Raw genomic sequence first — 22,604 nt, forward strand, 5'->3', positions numbered from 1 at the left:
ACGGAAACACTGCAATCGAGCACCATTGACTCGCAGGATGAATCAAGTGGTGATATCAGAAGAACAGATGAAGTCACCATGCACCAAGAAGGAGGAGCTGCCAACCTGGGCACAGTTAAAGAAGCTGACACTGTTAGCTAGAAAAAGCCTAGCTAGCACAAAGGTGACACAAACCTCAGAAAAAATGCTGCTTGCAGCTTTAATGGTTGTATCAACGGTGGTAAGTCTCCCCGTGCCTGCAGGAGCAGCTGCAGCTAATTATACCTACTGGGCCTATGTGCCTTTCCCGCCCTTAATTCGGGCAGTGACATGGATGGATAATCCTATTGAAGTATATGTTAATAATAGTGTGTGGGTACCTGGTCCCACAGATGATCGTTGCCCTGCCAAACCGGAGGAAGAAGGAATGATAATAAATATTTCCATTGGATATCGTTATCCTCCTATATGTCTAGGGAAAGCACCAGGATGTTTAATGCCTGCTATCCAAGATTGGTTGGTAGAGGTGCCTACTCGCAATCCCACCTGTAGATTTACTTATCACATGGTAAGCGGAATGTCACTCAAACCACAGATAAACTATTTTCAAGACTTCTCTTATCAAAGATCATTAAAATTTAGGCCAAAAGGAAAACCTTGCCCCAAGGAGATTTCCGTAGAAACAAGAGATTTAGTTTGGGAAGAATGTGTGGCCGATAGTGCCGTGATTTTACAAAACAATACATTTGGAACTATTATGGATTGGGCACCTCGAGGTCAGTTCTACCAGGATTGCACAGGACAAACTCAATCCTGTCCCAGTGCACTAGTGAGTCCAACTGTGGATAGTGACTTAACAGAAAATTTAGACAAACTTAAGCACAAAAAATTACAGTCTTTCTACCCTTGGAAATGGGGGGAAAAAGGAATCTCTACTCCAAGACCAAAAATAATAAGTCCTGTTTTTGGTCCTGAACATCCAGAATTATGGAGGCTTATTGTAGCTTCATATCACCTTAGAATTTGGTCTGGAAACCAAACTATAGAAAAAAAAAATCGTAAGTCATTTTACTCTATCAACCTAATTTCCAGTCTAACAGTTCCTTTACAAAGTTGTGTAAAACCCCCTTATATGTTAGTCGTAGGAAATACAGTTATTAAACCAGACTACCAAACTATAACTTGTGAAAATTGCAGATTGTTTACTTGCATTGATTCGACTTTTGATTGGCAGCACCATATTCTGCTAGTGAGAGCAAGAGAAGGCGTGTGGATCCCTGTGTCCATGGATCGACCATGGGAGGCCTCGCCATCCATTCATATTTTGACTGAAGTATTAAAAGGCATTTTAAAAAGGTCCAAAAGATTCGTTTTTACTTTAATTACAGTAATTATGGGATTAATTGCAGTCACATCTACAGCCGCTGTGGCAGGAGTCGCATTACACTCTTCTGTCCAGACAGTAAGCTTTGTTGACAATTGGCAAAAGAATTCCACAAGGTTGTGGAATTCACAATCTGGCATCGATCAAAAATTGGCAAATCAAATTAATGATCTTAAACAAACTGTCATTTGGATGGGAGATAGGCTCATGAGCTTGGAACATCGTTTCCAGTTACAGTGTGACTGAAATACTTCAGATTTTTGTATTACACCCCAAGTTTATAATGAGTCTAAACATCACTGGGACATGGTAAGACGCCATTTACAGGGAAGAGAAGATAATCTCACTTTAGACATTTCTAAATTAAAAGAACAAATTTTTGAAGCCTCTCAAAGTCATTTAAATATTGTCCCTGGAGCTGAGGCGTTAGATCAAGTGGCAAAAAATCTTGATAGATTAAACCCCACGACTTAGATTAAGTCTATTAAAAACTCTACTGTAGTAAATTTTGGAATTATATGTCTCTGTTTAATCGGTTTGTTTTTAGTGTGCTGGACCAGTCGAAGAATCCTGCGCCAAAATCGAGAGAACGAACAAGCCTTCATGGCCATGGCACATTTGTATAGAGGAAAAGAGAAAAAAAATGTTGCGAAAAGTCAGGGACCTTGAACAGAGGGACTGGCTGGAGCCACAACAACAACAACAACAAAAAATAATAATATAAAGATTTCATGGACATTTTATTAGTTCTTCAAAATTTATATTTTTGTAATTTCTTATGTCTGTCTTTAATCTCTTAATCCCATCGTTTTCTTTGTAAGATGAGGAAGATATATGTCACCTCAGGACCCTGTAATAATTGCCTTAACTACACAAATTGTTTGTAGAGCATGTGTGTTTAAACAGTATGAAAACTGGGCATCTTGAAAAAAGAACGAGATAACAGCGATGTTCAGGAAACAAGGGAGGTAACCTTGAACTGGCCGCCGGTGAGCCGGACGAACAAAGCCATATCTTTTCTCCTTTTGCACACAAATAGGAGAGATATCGCTGAATTCTTTTTCTCAGCAAGGAATATCCCTGAGAAAGAGAATGCGCTCTAAGGGTAGGCCTATAAACGACCCCCTTGGAGGCCTTTTACAGTTGAAGCCGAAGGGATGAAATAAGCCCCGGCATCCTGTAGTGCTCTCAGGCTTATTGGGAGGAAAAAAAAAAAAAAAAAAAAAAAAATTTCCACCTAATAAATTTTGGTCAGTCAGGTTGTCTACTCTCAAACCCTATTTCCTGATAAAATGTTATCAATGACTATGCGTGCCCTAAAATTTCATTAGCAACTTTAATTTTAATGTTAACACCATCCTGTGACCTCATCCTGTCCCCACTTATTCTGTAATATTCTATTACTTTATAAAGTATGTAATCTCGGTGTCATGATGATAATGGTGATTGTATTAAAAAGAAAAGGGGGAAATGTAGGGAAAAAATAGGTTAGCCTGTTGCTGTGTTATTATAAATAGAAGTAAGTTTAAGAGACTTCATTCGGCTCTATATTTGAGATGCTGTTAATCTGTGACTCTACCCCCAATCTTGTCCTTGCTAGAAACATTGCTGTGCTAATTAAAGTTGAAAGGATTCTGGGCTGTAAGGAATGTGCTTTGTTAGATAAATGTTCAAAGCCTGCTTGGTTTGAAGGTCAGTACCATTCCTTTAAATCTCAGTAAAAGAAAAACATCTGTCTCCTGCCCGATACTGGGAAAATGCAACAGCTCCGTGTATGTGTAAGCCTTACTGCTGATTTACTCCCTTATCTTTTTGGCAATAAATACTGAGGGAACTCAGAGACCGGTGCCAGTGTGGGTCCTCTGAAAGCACAGCACTGGCCCCCTGGGGCCCCGCTTTTCTTTCTCTATACTTTGTCTCTGTGTCTTTATTTCTTTTCTCAAGTCTCTCGTTTCCACCTAGCGAGAAGCACCCACAGGTGTGGAGGGGCAGGCCACCCCTTCAGTAGTGTATCCCAGGATTCAGATATCTTCCCAGTATTCTTTTCCCCAAACCTCTTTATTCCCAATTAACCATTTGTTTTGTTACCATTGGGGTATCCAGGTAGTAAGACCATTTGCTACAGACCAAGTTGGTATACAAGTGACAAATCCCTCTGGCCTCCTCTTGAATAGCTCGGAGGATGGCTACTAGTTCAGCTAACTGGCTGCTCCCACCCCTTCCTTCATCATAAATGCTTATGTTTTTAATAGGATTATAAGCCACGGCCTTGGAGCATCGGGTCCCCAGTGTATTTGGTGGATCCTTCATAAACCAAGCATGTTTCTGATCCTCTGGGCTTAGTTCTTTAAAGGATCTGCCCCATTGGGTGGGGGAGGTTTCCTTCCCTATCTGCAGGACTTGCTCGGTGATTTCCTGAGCTGGGAAGTTTCATACATCCTCATGTAAAACTGATACTCCCTTTGGTTTTGGCTTAGCCTGGTCTTGTATGTACCATTTCCATTTTATGATGCTACATTCTTGGGCATGCCCTGTCTGGTGGGTTTTGGGGGAACTCATGACCCAGGTAATAGTAGGAATTTCAGGCCTCATAAAGACATCATGGTTGAAGCAGAGGTGTTCTATTTTCAGCAAAGCCCAACAGCAAGCTAACAACTGCTTCTCAAAAGGGGTATAAGCTTTTCCGGCCTTAGGCAGTTTGTGGGTCCAAAACCTGAAAGGTACCCTCTTCCCATCTTGTTTCTGCCTAAGGCTCCAATTAGCATGTTGATCTAGGACAGTCACTTGCAGTTCTGCTGGCCCATCCTGTATGGGCCATAGATCCAGGGCCAGTTGCACCACTTGTTTAGCTTGTTCAGAAGTCATGCTGTCTCTCCCCAATGAAAGTCATACCATTTTCTAGTGGCTGCATGCAGACGTTGTAAAATGTTACCCAAGTGGGGAATATGATGTCTCCAGAATCCAAACAAGCCAATAAATTTCTGAGCCTCCTTTTTAGTGGTAGGGGTTGCAAATTCTAGTATTTTAGCCTTAGTCTTTGGTAAAATGGACTATTTCCCTGCATTCCACAAGACACCAAGGAATTTTACAGTTTGTGCAGCTCCTTGAATTTTACTAGGCTAATTTCCCATTTTTGAGATAGGAGCTGGGTTTTTACTTGTTCCAAGCCCCAGCTGACTAGTGCCTCAGTTTCACCCTGACTGGGCCACTTGAACAAATGCTTTTTTCAGCAATAGGCTGATAGCTTTGAACCTGATCAGTCAAGACATTGACTGGCATTGGGCCAGGGCCAGTCTGGAAGTCAGATTAGCATTTTCCTTTTCCAACTTACATCTCTCTTTTTACAACCAGCCCCTAACTTGATATATTAACTTATAAGCAGTAAGCAAACACCATCCACTCTGAGAGATTCCCTCAGCATCTTTTTTGCTGACTAGAATCCCCTGCAGCACTTCATGCACAGAGATTTAAATTGCACTAATTTAGATTCTCAATTCTCACAAAGGCCAGTTTCCCTGGACCATTCCATTGCCAAGGGGGAGAACTGGGGGAGTTCCCATACCAGGGTATGGGAAGTTCCCGAGCCTCCAGCCCTGTCCTTGTGGCCAAAAAGAGGCATACTTTTGGTTTCAAATCCTGTTTGTTATGCCAAAAATGTTCGGTGAGGGAAAGGCGTGAGGGGAGAAGAAAAGACACATACAGAATACCTTTAAGAGTAAACAAACTTTGGGTCGGGGGCGGTGGCTCAAGCCTGTAATCGCAGCACTTTGGGAGGCCGAGACGGGCGGATCACGAGGTCAGGAGATCGAGACCATCCTGGCTAACACGGTGAAACCCCGTCTCTACTAAAAAATACAAAAAACTAGCCGGGCGACGTCGCAGGCGCCTGTAGTCCCAGCTACTGGGGAGGCTGAGGCAGCAGAATGGCGTAAACCCAGAAGGCGGAGCTTGCAGTGAGCTGAGATCCAGCCACTGCACTCCAGCCTGGGCGACAGAGCGAGACTCCGTCTCAAAAAAAAAAAAAGAGTAAACAAACTTTATCCCATGGGGCCGGGCGCGGTGGCTCAAGCCTGTAATCCCAGCACTTTGGGAGGCCGAGACGGGCGGATCACGAGGTCAGGAGATCGAGACCATCCTGGCTAACACGGTGAAACCCCGTCTCTACTAAAAAAAAAAAATACAAAAAACTAGCCGGGCGAGGTGGCAGGCGCCTGTAGTCCCAGCTACTCGGGAGGCTGAGGCAGGAGAATGGCGTAAACCCGTGAGGCGGAGCTTGCAGTGAGCTGAGATCCGGCCACTGCACTCCAGCCTGGGCGACAGAGCGAGACTCCGTCTCAAAAAAAAAAAAAAAAAACAAACTTTATCCCATGTAAATGGCAATGCAGATACAATAAGCAAATGATATAATAAGCAAATCAATATAATAAGCAGATTCATATAATAAGCAGATTCATATAATAAGCAAGTTACAAAGGGAAGAGGAGATGGGAAAAGAGATATGTGGGGAAAAGAGAGGTCAGCCTGTTGCTGTGTTATTATAGATAGAAGTAAGTTTAAGAGACTCCATTTGGCTCTGTATTTGAGATGCTGTTAATCTGTGACTCTACCCCCAATCTTGTCCTTGCTAGAAACATCGCTGTGGTAATTAAGGTTGAAAGGATTTTGGGCTGTAAGGAAATGTGCTTTGTTAGGCAAATGTTTAAAGCCTGCTTGTGGTTGAAGGTCAGTACCATTCTCTTAAATCTCAGTAAAAGAAAAATATCTGTCTCCTGCCCATCCCTGGGAAAATGGAACATCTCCATGTATCTGTATGTCTTACTGCTGATTTACTCCCTTATCTTTTTGGCAATAAATACTGAGGGAACTCAGAGACCGGTGCCAGTGTGGGTCCTCTGTAAGCACAGCACTGGTCCCCTGGGCCCCGCTTTTCTCTCTCTATACTTTGTCTCTGTGTCTATATTTCTTTTCTCAAGTCTCTCGTTCCACCTAACGAGAAGCACCCACAGGTGTGGAGGGGCAGGCCACCCCTTCAGAGATATATATATATACACTCACCAGACTATGGAGGATTCGCCACCAGAGTGGGAAGCAACAGCCTGGGCTCCAGAGTTGGACACTCACCCGTGCACAGACGAGGAGAGGTCTCTCATGGAGCTTCGGTGCAGTCTAGGACCCTAGCTCTTTTGAAATGAATTGTTTGGCATAAGGCCCATTCATGAGGGCCATTCGCGACTGGGTCCAAGGAACACAAAAAGGTCAAGTGGTTTTTGCGATTGCCTATTGTTTTTCAACAACTAATGTATAGGAATAGATGGAAATACAGATTTCTCCAATACAGCGCTGGATGAACACCTCAAGCAGCTCACACAACCTGTTCCGGGACTTGGTGACCATTGTTTGTGTCCGCGTTCAATTGACTTCAAATTAATATTTAACTTTTCCTCCACACCAGACTATGGAGGATTCACCACCAGACCGGGAAGCAACAGGCTGGGCTCCAGAGTCAGACACCCGTTTGTGCACAGACGAGGTCTCATGAAGCTTCCACGCGATCTGGGACCCTAGCTCTTTTTGTAACGAGTTCTTTGGCATGAGGCCCAGTCATGAGGGTCAGTCATGAGGACCCTTCGCGATTGGGCTCAAGGAACACAAAAAGGTCAACTTTTTTTTTTTTTTTTTTTTTTGTGATTGTCTATTGTTTTTCAATAACCAATGTATTGGAATAGATTGAAATAGAGATTTATCCAAAACAGCACAGGATAAACGCCTCAAGGGGCACACATAACCTGTTCCAGGACTTGGTGACCATTGTTTGTGTCCAGGTTCAATTAAGTTCAAATTTAATATTTAAGTTTTCCTCCACAAATTCCCCTGTCTTGATGAATTGGCTCTGTCTAGGCAAAGGGCACAGTGAACCCCTTGGGCCGTTACACAACCTCCACCTCCTGTGTTCAAAAGATTCTCCTGCCTCAGCCTCCAGAGTAGCGGGGATTACAGGTGTGCACCACCACACCTTGCTAATTTTTTGTATTTTTAATAGAGATGGGGTTTCACCATGTTGGCCAGGCTAGTCTTGAACTCCTGACCTCAAGTGATCTGCCCACTTTGGCCTCCCAAAGTGTTGGGATTACAGGCTTGAGCCACTGCACCTGGCCCTAAATGATTTATTTCTACTGAAAGGGCATAAAAGTGTGTGCCCACCCTATTGCTAAACCTTTGTTCTGCTCTCACAATCATTTTGTCCCTATCTCTGCACATTCTAAAGATTTTGTAAGTTCCTGTTTTTCTTTCTGTGGCATGGCAAGGTCACAAGACGCGTTACACCCATGTTGCAAAACAAGCCCTGTGAAACCTGTCGCAATATGATTAACTGCCTTTGTGTAAGACTGCTTTCCCACCTTGGGTTTGCGAAAACAAGTCCTACCCCTGCCCTGCAAGCCCCTGATAAACGTCATCAGAATTTCAAAATTAACTGAAATACCAGAAATGGCGGGAACCAATCATAATCAGCCAAATCGCCTTGTTCAAATGTCGGCCAATCATACATCTGATTTGTATAATGACTCTGTGCCTATTTACCTTAGACTATATAACACTGTCCGAGCCCAGTTGGGGAGCTCTCCCGCCCGGCTCGTTTCACGGGTGTGTGAGTTCCAGGTTGGAACCTGTAATAAAGATCCTTGCTGCTTGGCTTTGAGTCCGGACTCTGGTGGTCTTCTCAAGGGAATAAACGGTCTGGGCATAACATCACCTCCTATAGCAGTTTGAAAGTAAAGGTTGTTTCAGATGGAAAAATAAAAAGAATGTGGATAAAAATAAAATAAAAAAGTTAAGAAAAATTACAAGAAATTACAAAATATATATGTAAATCTAGAGTGTTCAAAAATGACAAATTTGATTTATTTGTAAGGTTTTATTGAAATTAGCTTTAATTGATAATACACTGTTACCAAAGTAAAGGTTGATTTTCTCTTGAACAAAAATTTTATGTATTATTAATATGGCAGCAGAATACTTATGTTCACCTTTTGAATACATTCAAAGAGAGAGAGAGTAAAAAAGAGAGAATTTTCCCATGCTCTGGGGTAGGTCTGGCTCAGCTCAGGGAGGAAGTCCTGTTTGAAAAGGCTGCAGCTGGCCGGGCGCGGCAGCTCACGCTTGTAATCCGAGCACTTTGGGAGGCCGAGGCAGGCGGATAACTTGAGGACAGGAGTTTGAGACCAGCCTGGCTAATATGGTGAAACCCCCTCTCTATTAAAACTAGAAAAAAAAATTAGCCGGGCACGGTAGGGGGCGCCTGTAATCTCAGATATGCGGGAGGCTAAGGGAGGAGAATTCGCTCGATCCAGGAGGTGGAGGTTGCATTGAGTCAAGATCACGCCATTGCAATCCAGCCTGGGCAACAAGCGTGAAACTCCGTCTCAAAAAAATAAATAAATAAAAGAAAAAAAAGAAAAGGCTGCAGGCTTACACTGTCACTCTTCACTCAGTCCAGCATCTGATCGCGTCTTCTGTCACTTAGGACCTGAGGGGGCGGGGCCTTAAGCATTATCCAATCAGGGACGCTGGGCTGCAACCCTTCCAGTCAGGTACGCAGCTGGAGCGAACAGGACGACTTCCGGCTTCTGGCCTTTGCGTGCCCATTGTCTCTGGCTGCCGTCAGAGCTCCAGGTGTGGTCTCTTCACTGCTCTGTGTCGTCTGCTCCTAGAGGCCCAGCCTCTGTGGCCCTGTGACCTGCAGGTATTGAGAGAGCCACAGCTAAGACGCTGGGACCCCCTGGAAGCCTAGAAATGGTGAGTGCGGGTTCGACATCCCGAGAGACGGAGAGGGGCTGGTTGGAACTGGGGAGGAAGTGGCTGTGGCAGAATTTAGGCCTCCCGGCAGTTAGCTCCGCAGTCTGCGCTCCAAGTTCTCGTTGCCCAGTTCCGCCTGAGCCATAAGATGGCGGCTGCGTTGACAGCGGGGCCCCGGGGCGTCCTGTCTTTCCTTGCTTAGTGACTGTGCCCTGGCCTGGAGCCCTCTTCGGGCAGCTCCGCACCCACGGTCTTTCCCAGATTGTTTAGGGACCACGGGAGGGTCGTCAGGGGAGAATCCTGACTCCGGGTACGGGTTCATGAATGGGAAGAGCTTTGGTTCGTGGGGTTCACAGTTTCTCTTTTCTCCTATTAAAAATTTATGGAGCCGGACGCGGTGGCTCAAGCCTGTAATCCCAGCACTTTAGGAGGCTGAGATGGGCGGATCACGAGGTCAGCAGATCGAGACCATCCTGGCTAACACAGTGAAACCCCGTCTCTACTAAAAATACAAAAACCTAGCCGGGCGAGGTGGCGGGCGCCTGTAGTCCCAGCTACTCCGGAGTCTGAGGCAGGAGAATGGCGTAAACCCGGGAGGCGGAGCTTGCAGTGAACTGAGATCTGGCCACTGCACTCCAGCCCGGGCGACAGAGCAAGACTCCGTCTCAAAAAAAAAAAAAAAAAAATTATGGGACCGGGAGTGGTGGGTCACGCCTGTGATCCCAGCACGTTGGGAGGCCGAGGCAGGCGGATCAGTTGAGGTAAGGAGTTCAAGACAAGCATGGCCAAAATGGGGAAACCCCAGGTCTAGTAAAAATACAAAAATTAGCTGGGTGTGATGGCAAACGCCTGTAGTCCCAGCTACTTTGGAGGCAGAGGTGAGAAAATCGATTGAACCCAGGAGGCGGAGGTTGCCATGAGCTGAGATCGCGCCACTGCACTCCAGCCTGGGCGACAGAGCTAGATTCTGCCTAAAAAAAAAAAAAAAAAAAGCCGGGAGTCATCGCAAAAATATCAAATAATTTAATCAAAAAGTGATTCAAGAATTGTAGAGCACCTAGCTGTAGTTTGTGGTTTGTGGTCCATGGGAGGGGCTTGAAGGAAAGACGTTTATAAGGTGCATGATGGAGAAAACCAAATTCAGTAACTGGTTAGGTATACTTACGGGTTTTTTTTGTTTGTTTTTTGTTTTTTGTTTTTTTTTGAGTCTCGCTCTGACTGCAGAGTGCAGTCTGCAGTCGCTTGATCTCAGCTTACTGCAAGCTCCGCCTCCTGAGTTCACGCCATTCTCCTGCCTCAGCCTCCCAAGTAGCTGGGACTACAGGTGCCTGCCACCGCCAGGCTAATTTTTTGTATTTTTAGTTGAGACGTGTTTCACCGTGTTAGCCAGGATGGTCTCGATCTCCTGACCTCGTGATCCACCCGCCTCGGCCTCCCAAAGCGCAGCGATTACAGGTGTGAGCCACCGCGCCCAGCCTAGTTAGGTAGTTTTTAAATTTGTACAATCGAGGTGGAAATTTCTTGGTTATGTAATCAGAGTTTAATTGACAGTTTATAGTTGCTTAAGCCTGAATTTTTTTCCCCTAATGTAGTAATTTACCAAAAAATGCACTTGAGTTTTTATTTTTTTTCTTAGAAGTAGGAATCTGGGTACTAGAGCTTCCTCATTCTAATTGCCTGCCACTTAATTATTTTCACACCCCACGGGGACTGATTTTCCCTGGCATTTTTCACGTGTCCCAAGCAGGGCCTCAAGTGTACCTCATGTTCCTCAATTAATCTTTTTTTTTTTTTTTTTGAGACGGAGTCTTGCTCTGTCGCCATGCTGGAGTGCAGTGGGGCAATGTCACTGCAACGTCTGCCTTTTGGGTTCAAGCGATTCTCCTGCCCCAGCCTCCTGAGTAGCTGGGAGTATAGGCGCCTGCCACCACGCCCAGATAATTTTTGTATTTTTAGAGGAGATAGGGTTTCACCTTGTCAGGATGGTCTCTATCTCTTGACCTCGTGATCTGCCCATCTGAGCCTCCCAAAGTGCTGGGATTACAGGTGTGAGCCACCGAGCCTGGCCAATAGTCATTTTTTAAAAAGCATTGCATAACGCTATTGAAAATATGTTTTTTGGGCTGGGCGCGGTGGCTCAAGCCTGTAATCCCAGCACTTTGGGAGGCCGAGACGGGCGGATCACGAGGTCAGGAGATCGAGACCATCCTGGCTAACACACTGAAACCCCGTCTCTACTAAAAATACAAAAAATTAGCCGGGAGAGGTGGCGGGCGCCTGTGGTCCCAGCTACTCAGGAGGCTGAGGCGGGAGAATGGTGTGAACCCAGGAGGCGGAGGTTGCAGTGAGCTGAGATCCGGCCACTGCACTCCAGCCTGGGCAACAGAGCAAGACTCCGTCTCAAAAAAAAAAATATGTTTTTTGTTTGTAAATATTTCCCATGAGAAGAAAGCAAAGAATAATCCCCTGATGGTGTATTATAAAAACTCTCTGTGCCTCTTTGTCTTTTATTTTTCCAGAGAACTTACGAATGTTTTTGGGTCAAGATTACCCTCTGGAAACTTAATAGGATGATGTGTCCTCAGCCAACCTTAAGTGGTCCTGGGTTTTTTGGGGATAAACCAAGATACCTACCATGGCTATGTCTGTTAGAGTGTCTAGTGAATATTAGCTCTTGGGTCATTTTATGCCATAGGACCACCTGAAGTATGGAGTGTAGCCTCTGAAGGGAGCAGGTGGCAGCCTTGGGGTTGAAAGACAGATCCTGGTGCACTTTTTTTTTTTTTTTGAAAAGCTAACCCCTTGCCACATGAAGGTTATCTTCACTCAACCTAGCTTCCATTTCTTGGAGACAACATTGCTGGTCAGCCAATCAGATGCTGGTATTGAGGGGAAAACAAATTCTGCCCCCTGGATTCTCTTGCATGGGCAGCAGAAAAGTAGTGAAAAATTTGTGAAAAAACACTTCAAAAGACAGAAAAACTGACCCCAGTGAGATGGCTTAAAAACTTAAAGTAAAATGCACGTGGGGCACTCACTGGGGCATAGCGCAGTGTCTCCTGGGAGGGTAGTTATTGAGCATGTAACTGAACAGGATGGGGTGGGCGATAGGATCTGTAACTTGAAAAGATTTGTTCACTTATTTTAACCTCAGGTGTTTTTGTTGTTGGTTTTGTTTTGAAACAGTCTCTGTTGCACAGGCTGGAATGCAGTGGCTCCATCTCAGCTCACTGCAACCTCTGGCTCCTGGGTTCAAGTGATCCTCATGCCTCGGCCTCCTGAGTAGCTAGGACTACAGGTGCCCACCACTGCACCCGTCTAGTTTTTGTGTTTTTAGTAGAGATGGACCGGCCGATTTCAAACTTCTGATCTTAAGCGATCCACCTACTTTGGCTTCCCAAAGTGCTGGGATTACTGGCGTGAGCCCCTGCACCCAGCTGCATCAATTTTTTAACTGCAATTTGCATTTTATTAGTAGGGCTTGAAAGGTAAGAAAATATTTACAAAGGACATAAAAGAGATGAGTTTCAAAAAATTAGTATTTAATCATATATTTGTTAATAATTCTCATTTATCTTTTTCTTTCCCAGAGTGAGTTTAGGAATTTTCTCAGGTGTGTTTTTTATAGCTGAGTGATTTCAAACAGAATTCTAAGCCGTAGCTTTAAGAATGTTAGCTACCAAGGGAAAAAAGTAGGGAAAATCTCTCTTCCATTTTGGCTGTACACAATGAAAATGTTTCCACAGGAAAATCTGGTGGATAATTGATGAGTTATATAGATTCGTCAAAACATCAGTACCTCCTTTTGCTGGGTAAATTTGTGACAGTGAATATCTCAGTTCTATATCCTGTTGTCTTGATTTCTGAGTTTAATGCTAAATTATATGTGATGAAACGTGGTACCTTCTAGAAGTGTTCCCATATGACGAATTTTTTACTACATTATTTTTAATATAATAAAATATAAATAGGCCGGGCGCGGTGGCTCACGCCTGTAATCGCAGCACTTTGGGAGGCCGAGACGGGCGGATCACGAGGTCAGGAGATCGAGACCATCCTGGCTAACATGGTGAAACCCCGTCTCTACTAAAAAATACAAAAAACTAGCCAGGCGAGGTGGTGGACGCCTGTAGTCCCAGCTACTTGGGAGGCTGAGCAGGAGAATGGCAGGAACCCGGGAGGTGGAGCTTGCAGTGAGCTGAGATCCAGCCACTGCACTCCAGCCTGGGCAACAGAGCGAGACTCTGTCTCAAAAAAAAAAAAAAAATATATATATATATATACACACACACATATATATAAAATATATTGTTGAAAGAAGTAGATATATTTGCTTTTCTTATGGAGGTATAAAATGCAAGCACCTTAGCCAGGTGTAGTGGCTCATGCCTGTAATCCCAGCACTTTAGGAGGCCCAGGGGGGTTGATCACTTGAGGTCAGGAGCTCAAGACCAGCCTGCTCAACATGGTGAAACCCCATCTCTACTAAAAATGCAAAAATTAGCCAGGTATGGTGGCATATGCCTGTAATCCCAGCTACTCGGGAGGCTGAGGCAGGAGAATTGCTTTAACCCGGGAAGTGGAGATTGTGGTGAGCCAACATCACGCCATTGTACTACAGCCTGGGCAACAGGAACGAAACTCCATCTCAAAAAAACCACCAAGAAAAACAAAAATTTAGCCGGGTGTGGTGGTAGGCACCTGTAATCCCAGCGACTCAGGAAGCTGAGGGAGGAGAATTGCTTGAACCTGGGAGGCAGCGGTTGCAGTGAGCCGGGATAGCGCCACTGTACTCCAGCCTAGGCGACAGAGTGAGAATCTGGCTCGGAAAAAAAAAAAAAAAAAAAGCAAAGAAAAGAAATATTTCATTATGACCACTGAAAACAAATTCAGCTGATTTTTTTAATGAGAAAAAAATGTACAGAGTGTGTGTCTGGCTGTGAGGTAAGAAAAGAGAGCACCATCTAACTCATAACGGGAAGGGTGTTTCTCCCCATAAACTGTTCCTGGAGCACACAAAGGATGGAGAATTTTATTAATCACAAATGTTTTCCAGGATTATCTATGTGTTTCATCTTTCCCCATCTCTTTTCTTTGTTCTATGCATTTCTTCCATTTGGCTTTTCCATGGCTGCATCTTATATATTAAACCAGTAAAGATAACTACAGTGTTTTGCTGAGTTCTGTGAGTAGCTCTACCGAATTATTGAACTTCAGGGAGGTTATGGGAGTCCCCACGTTTTACACAGTAGCTCAGAAGCATAGATGGGCCCTTGGGGTTTGTGACTGGCATCTGCCATGAGGACAATGTTGTGGGACGGAGCCCTGAATCAGGGTCTGTGCTGACTGTGGGTGGTGTCAGAATTCAAATGTGAGACAATAAGTTAGTGTTGGAGAATTGTTTGATGTTCAGCAAACTACAGATGTGGTGCCAGAAAAAAGATATAACGGAGGCCTGACCTGGAATAAAACGTTGGGAGATTGGGAATGGGAGGCTATGCTCTGTTGTATGCAGGCTCTCACACTGCCCATTGTCCTATGATTCCAGGTCTTCTCTCAGGGTGACAGATGATTGAAAATGTAGAGGAAAGTAGCTCTGATGACAAACTCCCTTTTCCCACAGCTGCCACCACAGGATCCCCACCCACTCACAAACACACACACTAGACATTGACGTGTCCGCACCCCCGCCAAGACTCGGCACTACCCTCAGGAACCTTACAATGGCATTTTTGATCCTAGTGTTTCTTGCCAAGAATCCGCAAGTCTCTACAAGTCTCCTAGCATATTCCCACTCACAGACACTGAATCTGCAGCAGCAACCTGTTTTCTCCACTATCCAGCATTTTGGACCAGCTGTTCATAATCTCACCTGCCTGCATGCACACAGAAATCAGAGTACAGCCCTGCTGGGACCACTGTCTGTACCAGAAATCAGTCCTTTCACCTACATTACACTCCCACCCACCCAGGGATTTTTTTTTTTTTTTTTTGCTTTTAGCTTTTATTTTTGGTTTGGGGTACTCATGTGCGTTTGTTATACCACTAAGATTATGTCATGGGGGTTTGGCATGCAGATTATTTTGTCACTGAGATACTACCCATAGTACCAAACAGGTCTGTTTTCTGATCCTCTTAGTCCACCCTCAACTAGGCCTCAATGTCTGTTGTTCTCTTTGTGTTCATGTGTTGTTGTTATTTAGCTCTTACTTATAAATAATAACATGAATTTGGTTTTCTTTTTTTTTTTTTTTTTTTGAGACAGAGTCTCGCTCTGTGGCCCGGGCTGGAGTGCAGTGGCCAGATCTCAGCTCACTGCAAGCTCCGCCTCCTGGGTTGACGCCATTCTCCTGCCTCAGCCTCCCGAGTAGCTGGGACTACAGGCGCCCGCCACCTCGCCCGGCTAGTTTTTTGTATTTTTTTTAGTAGAGACGGGGTTTCACCGTGTTAGCCAGGATAGTCTCGATCTCCTGACCTCGTGATCCGCCCGTCTCGGCCTCCCAAAGTGCTGGGATTACAGGCTTGAGCCACCACGCCCGGCCAATAACATGCATTTGTTTTTCTGTTTCTGCATTATTATTATTATTTTGAGATGGAGTTTTGCTCTTGTTGCCCAGGCTGGAGTGCAATGGTGCGATATTAGCTCACCACAACCTCCACCTCCCAGGTTCAAGCAATTCTCCTGCCTCAGCCTCCCGAATAGCTGGGATTACAGGCGTGTGCCACCACCCCTGGCTAATTTTGTATTTTTAGTAGAGACGGGGTTTCTCCATGTTGGTCAGGCTGATCTCAAACTCCGCACCTCAGGTGATCCATCCCCCTTGGCCTCCAAAGTGCTGGGATGACAGGCGTGAGCCATCACACCCAGCCTCTGCATTTGTTTTCTAAGAATAATGGTCTCCAGCTTCATCAATGTTATTGCAAAGGACATGATCTTTTTTTTTAATGGTCACAGAGTACTCCATGATGTACCATATTTTGTTTTTACTACATCTTTTATTTTATTTTATTTTTGGAGACAGGGTCTCACTTATTGCCCAGGCTAGAGTGCTGTGGTGTGATATTGGCTTACTTTAGCCTCAATTTCCCAGGCTCAAAGCAATTATCTCCTACCTCATCCTCCCAAGTAACTGGGACTACAAGCGGGTGTTACCACACCTGGCCAATTTTTCTGTTTGTATTTTCTGTGGAGACAAGATTTTGCCATGTTGTCCAGGCTGGTCTCAAACTTCTAAGCTCAGGCAGTATACTTGCCTCATCCTTCCAAAGTGCTGGGATTACAGGCAGGAGCCACCGCATCTGACCATACCATATTTTCTTTATCCAGTCTACCATTGATAGGCATTTATGGCCTGTGCATGTCTTTGTTATTGTGAATAGTGCTGCAATGAACATGCATGTGGATGTGTCTTTATAATATAACTTATATTTCTTTGGGTATATACCCAATTAGGAGGTTCCTGGGTCAAATGATAATTGTTTCTAGTTCTGTGAAGAATTGCCACACTGGTTTTTACAGTTGTTAAACTAATTTACACTCCCACCAGCAGAGTATAAGCATTCCCTTTTCTCTGCAACCTTGCCAGCATCTGTTATTTTTTGACTTTTTAAAAATAGCCATTCTGACTGGTGTAATGTGAGATCTCATTGTGGTTTCTCTTTTAATTTCTCTAATGATTAGCAATGAGCAGGTTTTTTTCATATGCTTGTTAGCCACATGTATCTCTTCTTTTGAAAAGTATCTATTCATGTTTTTTGCCTACTTTTTAATGAGGTTTTTTTTCTTGTAAACTTTTTAAAGTTTCTAATAAATTCTGAATATTAGACCTCTGTCAGAGGCAAAGTTTGCAAATATTTTCTTTTCTTCTGTAGGTTGCCTGTTTACCCTGTTGATAGTTTCCTTTGCTGTGAAGAAGCTCTTTAGTTTAAATAGGTCCATTTGTCAATTTTTGCTTTTGTTGCAATTGCTTTTGGTAGCTTCATCATGAAGTCTTTGCCAGTTTCTGTGTCTAGAATGGTATCTTTTAGGTTATCTTGCAGGACTTCTTGTAATTTTAAGTTTTACATTTAAGTCTTTATCTTGATTTTTGTATATGGTGTAATAAAGGGGTCCAGTTTCTGTCTTCTACATAGTGCTAGATAGTTATTCCAGCACCATTTATTTATTTATTTATTTTTTTGAGACGGAGTCTCACTCTGTCGCCCAGGCTGGAGTGCAGTGGCCGGATCTCAGCTCACTGCAAGCTCCGCCTCCCGGGAGCGGAGCGGAGGGTCCCAGCCTCAGCCTCCCGAGTAGCTGGGACCACAGGCGCCCGCCACCTCACCCGGCTAGTTTTTTGTATTTTTTAGTAGAGACGGGGTTTCACCGGGTTAGCCAGGATGGTCTCGATCTCCTGACCTTGTGATCCGCCCGTCTCGGCCTCCCAAAGTGCTGGGATTACAGGCTTGAGCCACTGCGCCCGGCCAGCCAGCACCATTTATTAAATAGAGAATTCTTCCCACATTCTTATTGTCAGATCTGTCAAAAATCTGACGGTTGTAGAGGGTCTCTATTTTGGGCTCTCTATTCTGTTGCATTGGTCTTGTGCACTCATTCATTTTTTAATAACATCTTTCTTTCTTCTGCTTTTTCCCCCATAAACATTCTTTCAAGTGCATACAGTGTGCAAAATTCAGATGTCCAAGGGTTCAAAAACTCTTTAAAAAGTCCCAAAAAATTTTTTGCTATTCTCTCTTAAGGGATTTAGATTATATGTAAATATTTTCTCTGCTTTTTTGGGAAATATATGTAAATCATATTAACAGCTAAATAAACCTTTTGTCATTTTTTCTGACTCCAGATTATCTTTAGCTAGTACATCAGATTTTTTGCTTTGTTTTTGGTTCCAAAAAGTTTATTTTTTGCATTTTTAGTCCTTAAAAGTAGACACAGATTTGTTTAGATAAAAGCTTATTTTAAGAGCACACAGAAGCTTAGCACAAAGATAAAATTAAATTTAGCAATACATAATGATAAAGACTAAAAGATACTAAGTTTCTTTGACAGAAACCTGATTATCCAAGGAAATTATCCAATATTTGCAGGCTGAAGTACTTATGCTGCAAAAGCAAGAACAGTTCAGTGTATAAACTGAACAGTGGAGTCTGTAGTTGTACCTTGCATTCTATTTACTACTTCAGAACAATTAGCATAGTTATGTGTAGTGTTTGTAGACAACCTGCATTCATATAAATTAAACAGTATTTTGTTTTTTTTGAGACAGAGTCTCTCTCTGTTGCCCAGGCTGGAGTGCAGCGATATGATCTCGGCTCACTGCAACTGCTGCCTCCCGAATTCAAGCAATTCTCCTGCCTCAGAAGCCCGAGTGACTGGGATTACAAGCGTGCACCACCATGCCTGGGAAAGTTTTTGTATTTTTTAGTAGGGATGGGGTCTCACCATGTTGGCCACCTTGATCTTGAACTCCTGACCTTAGGTGATCTACCCACCTCAGCCTCCCAAAGTGCTGGGATTATAGGCGTGAGCCATAAACAGTATTTTCTACAATAGTATGAATATAAAGCCGCAATAATTACTTTGAATGAATCACTTAAATGGTTATTTTAATATTGTTATTTAAAGTGTTTTAACTGAAGTATAGTTGCAGTTTTTAAAAATGCTACATACATTATGACTAGTTCATGAAAATTATTGATAGTTATTTATATCTAATATCCAAAGGAAATTTACCAAATTGTTATAGTAGGTATTAGTCTGACATGCTTATTACTTTATTCAATAGGGATAATTATGAGTAAACACAATGTTAGTATCTTTTATCTCACTAAATTGGAATTCTGCTATTACAGGACAAATAAAGACAGGTGATGTGGCCACCCAAACACCACCAACATAGCTCTTCAGTTAGTTATGTTGCAAGCTCTAATGTATTCCATTATATGAACACAGTCAGATTCTATTTCTTCATCAAAAACTGTTGTTGGAAGTTGTCAGATGTATTTAAATATAGAACCCCCATTCAATGGCTAGGAGATGAGAGAGCAGCAGAGATGGAAAAGAAACTTTATAAAAATTCTTCTGAAAATCTGCCCCGTTTCTTCATAATGCTCATGTTTTTCATGCTGAGAGTAGCTGTGTACTTTGGGTGTTTAGAGAGAAATTGCTTTTAGGGGACTGTTTTCTGGCTGACTTGATCAATCTCATATCTAATCTGAGCTTTTTCTTAACACCTCTCCTTTAATTGTAATCCACTTGTTATAACACCAAAGGATACAGAGCCAAGTTGCTCCTACCTAGAATCTGTAGATAAGGTCTGACCTCTGCCCGGGATTTACAAAAAAAGGGCCAGACTTTGGATAGAAAATGTACAGACAACTAACAAAACGCATTTTCTGCATTGTGAGATGTCAACATAGACATCTTATAGCCCCCATTTGGGAGTGTGGCTATTTGAGATTTTTCACATCTTCTTCATTGACCTGCTACAGTTATGTGAGAGGCTCCAGGAGGAAATAGAATCTGATGGCAGAATCTGTAGTGAGAGATCAAGGCCACAAAGTATCCAGAGCCATGACCACAACCGCAACTAAATTTACCTGTAAAATGTGATACTGGAGGCCGGGTGTGGTGGCTCAAGCCTGTAATCCCAGCACTTTGGGAGGCCGAGACGGGTGGATCACGAGGTCAGGAGATCGAGACCATCCTGGTGAACACGGTGAAACCCTGTCTCCACTAAAAAAATACAAAAAAAAAAACTAGCAGGCCGAGGTGGCGGGCACCTGTAGTCCCAGCTACTTGGGAGGCTGAGGCAGGAGAATGGCATAAACCCGGGAGGTGGAGCTTGCATTGAGCTGAGATCCGGCCACTGCACTCCAGCCTGGGTGACAGAGCGAGACTCCGTCTCAAAAAAAAAAAAAAAAAAAGTGATACTGGAGTAGAATATTTTTGTTATTTCTCTTACCCAAGAGCTAGTAAATCAGAATGGGTGATCCAGGTTCTGGAGTTCCACCAGGGCTGTTCCATTTTCTATTTAGAATCAGTCTGAGTCTCTCCATCCTGGCTTATCATTGGGCCATTGGCCCAGGGTCACTGGGAATTCCCTCAAAATCACCTAGGTGTCTTTGAGGCATTTGTGAGGCATTTGAGATGTCCCGTACAGAATTATGTCAGGCTGACAAGAGTGGTTAATTCTGCTTCTGTCTCAGTGTAGGAGAAATGAGTCATCTGTGTTTGTTCATCCCCTCATGCAAGAGGTGTCTTCGGTTGATACCTAGATGAGAGTTTCTCCAATATCCTGGTACTTGGATGATAAACAAGGACGAGATTTGGAGAACCAAATAGATAAAACTAGTAGCTTCCATTTCATATGGCCATTAAAAAAAAACATAAAGCAGTCATGGTTCCTACAATCCAGAAACTTTTAGTCTAGACTAGCAACTGGATAAATAATTGAATTGTGCATCATATGGTTGGTACAACAAATACATGTGTCCAAAATCTTGGGCTTTATTTAGGCCACGTTCTTTATATCGTTGTGACTTCTGAGGTCTACATCTGAGGGCATATTTATGAACAGAAGAACTGTTACTATAATTTCTTTTTATTATTTTTGAGAGGGAGTACAGTAGTGTGATCTCAGTTCACTGCAACCTCTGCCACCCTGGTTCAAGTGATCCTACTGCCTCTGCCTCCTGAGTAGCTGGGATTACAGGTGCCTGCCATCACGTCTGGCTAATTTTTGTATTTTTAGTAAAGATGGGGTTTCACCATCTTGGTCAGGCTGATCTTGAACTCCTGATCTTGCGATCCACCCACCTTGGCCTCCCAAAGTGCTGGGATTACGTGCGTTAGCCACCACACCCAGCAGTAGAATTTCTATTTATTTTTCCTTGTTAAGTATACGTATTTATTTTCTAATAAAATTGCTCTAGAAGGGCTGAGCACGGTGGCTCATGCCTATAATCCCAGCACATGAGAGGCCGAGGCAGGCGAATCATGAGGTCAGGAGTTTGAGACCAGCCTGGCCAATATGGTGAAACGCCATCTCTACTAATAATACAAAAATTAGCCAGGCATGGTGGCACGCATCTGTAGTTCTAGCTAATTGGGAGGCTGAGGCAGAAGAATCACTGGAACCTGGGAGGCAGAGGTTGCAGTGAGCCGAGATCGCACCAGTGCACTCCAGCCTGGACGACAGAGTGAGACTGCATCTCAAAACAAAACAAAACACAAAATTACCCTAGAAGACCTGAAGGGATTTGTTTAAATTGCATATTAGTATATAGTATAAAGTTGACAGGGCAGTGGCTAGAAAAGATTAAAATGGCAGAAGCTCTGGATTTAAGTTTCTTTTAGGTAAGCTTAGAAAAAACAAAACTGGAAGTACCCCAGTGGCATAGAGAACAGAATTCTACATAGCGTCCTCACCCTGCCCCACACCTGTTCAGATTCACATCTTTTTTTTTTTTTTTTTTTTTTTTTTTGAGACGGGGTCTCGCTCTGTCGCCCAGGCTGGAGTGCAGTGGAGCGATCTCGGCTCACTGCAAGCTCAGCCTCCTGGATTCACGCCATTCTCCTGCCTCAGCCTCCCGAGTAGCTGGGACTACAGACATCCACCACCACGCCCAGCTAATTTTTTTGTATTTTTAGTAGAGACGGGGTTTCATACTGTTAGCCAGGATGGTCTCGATCTCCTGACCTCGTGATCTGCCTGCCTTGGCCTCCCAAAGTGCTGGGATTACAGGCGTGAGCCACCGCGACCAGCCGCAGAGACACCCTTTTTGGAGACTTTATTTAGTTCTGACCCTACCTTGGAGTCTTGCCTCACAGAACTGATTAAAAGAGATCAGAGTTTTGGCTGATGAATCCTAGTAAGTTTCTAGAGCTAGTGCTCACAATTTCCTGAAACCCAAAAGCAAATAAATGGGAAAAATAAAGTATGTATTTTAGAGTCTTAGTTTTTAACTGTTGTATTAAAACCAGTGGTTGCAGAGACATTCTAATTAGCAACTTGTTTTCTATTCCTGAAGATCCAGTAGTTGTTCCATAAGTCACAAAAAAGTAAATATGAATAGAATAAAATTTTCTGTATACTACGTTAATTCTTTTTTTTTTTTTTTTTTTTTTTTGAGACGGAGTCTCGCTCTGTCGCCCGGGCTGGAGTGCAGTGGCCAGATCTCAGCTCACTGCAAGCTCCGCCTCCCGGGTTTACGCCATTCTCCTGCCTCAGCCTCCAGAGTAGCTGGGACTACAGGCGCCCGCCACCTCGCCCGGCTAGTTTTTTGTATTTTTTTAAATAGAGACGGGGTTTCACTGTGTTAGCCAGGATGGTCTCGATCTCCTGACCTCGTGATCCACCTGTCTCAGCCTCCCAAAGTGCTGGGATTACAGGCTTGAGCCACCGCACCCGGCCAACTCTTCCTTCTATATCTCTTTCATCTGTCTGTA

General features: G+C 43.7%; 1 protein-coding gene across 1 annotated transcript in view; it reads left to right on the forward strand.

Moving 5' to 3' along the window:
• Positions 1 to 8,937: 8,937 nt before the first annotated feature.
• LOC111554382 (zinc finger protein 506) overlaps positions 8,938 to 22,604 on the forward strand; it is a 32,485-nt gene continuing 18,818 nt past the window's right edge. The window contains exon 1 of the mRNA XM_023229899.2: positions 8,938 to 9,157. Within this exon, the coding sequence (XP_023085667.1) occupies positions 9,155 to 9,157 (3 nt within the window). The 5' untranslated portion in view covers positions 8,938 to 9,154. The remainder of the gene's footprint in view (positions 9,158 to 22,604) is intronic.

This window comes from Piliocolobus tephrosceles, chromosome 21 (genome assembly GCF_002776525.5).
Source record: "Piliocolobus tephrosceles isolate RC106 chromosome 21, ASM277652v3, whole genome shotgun sequence".
In the NCBI taxonomy this organism is placed as follows: Eukaryota; Metazoa; Chordata; class Mammalia; order Primates; family Cercopithecidae; genus Piliocolobus; species Piliocolobus tephrosceles.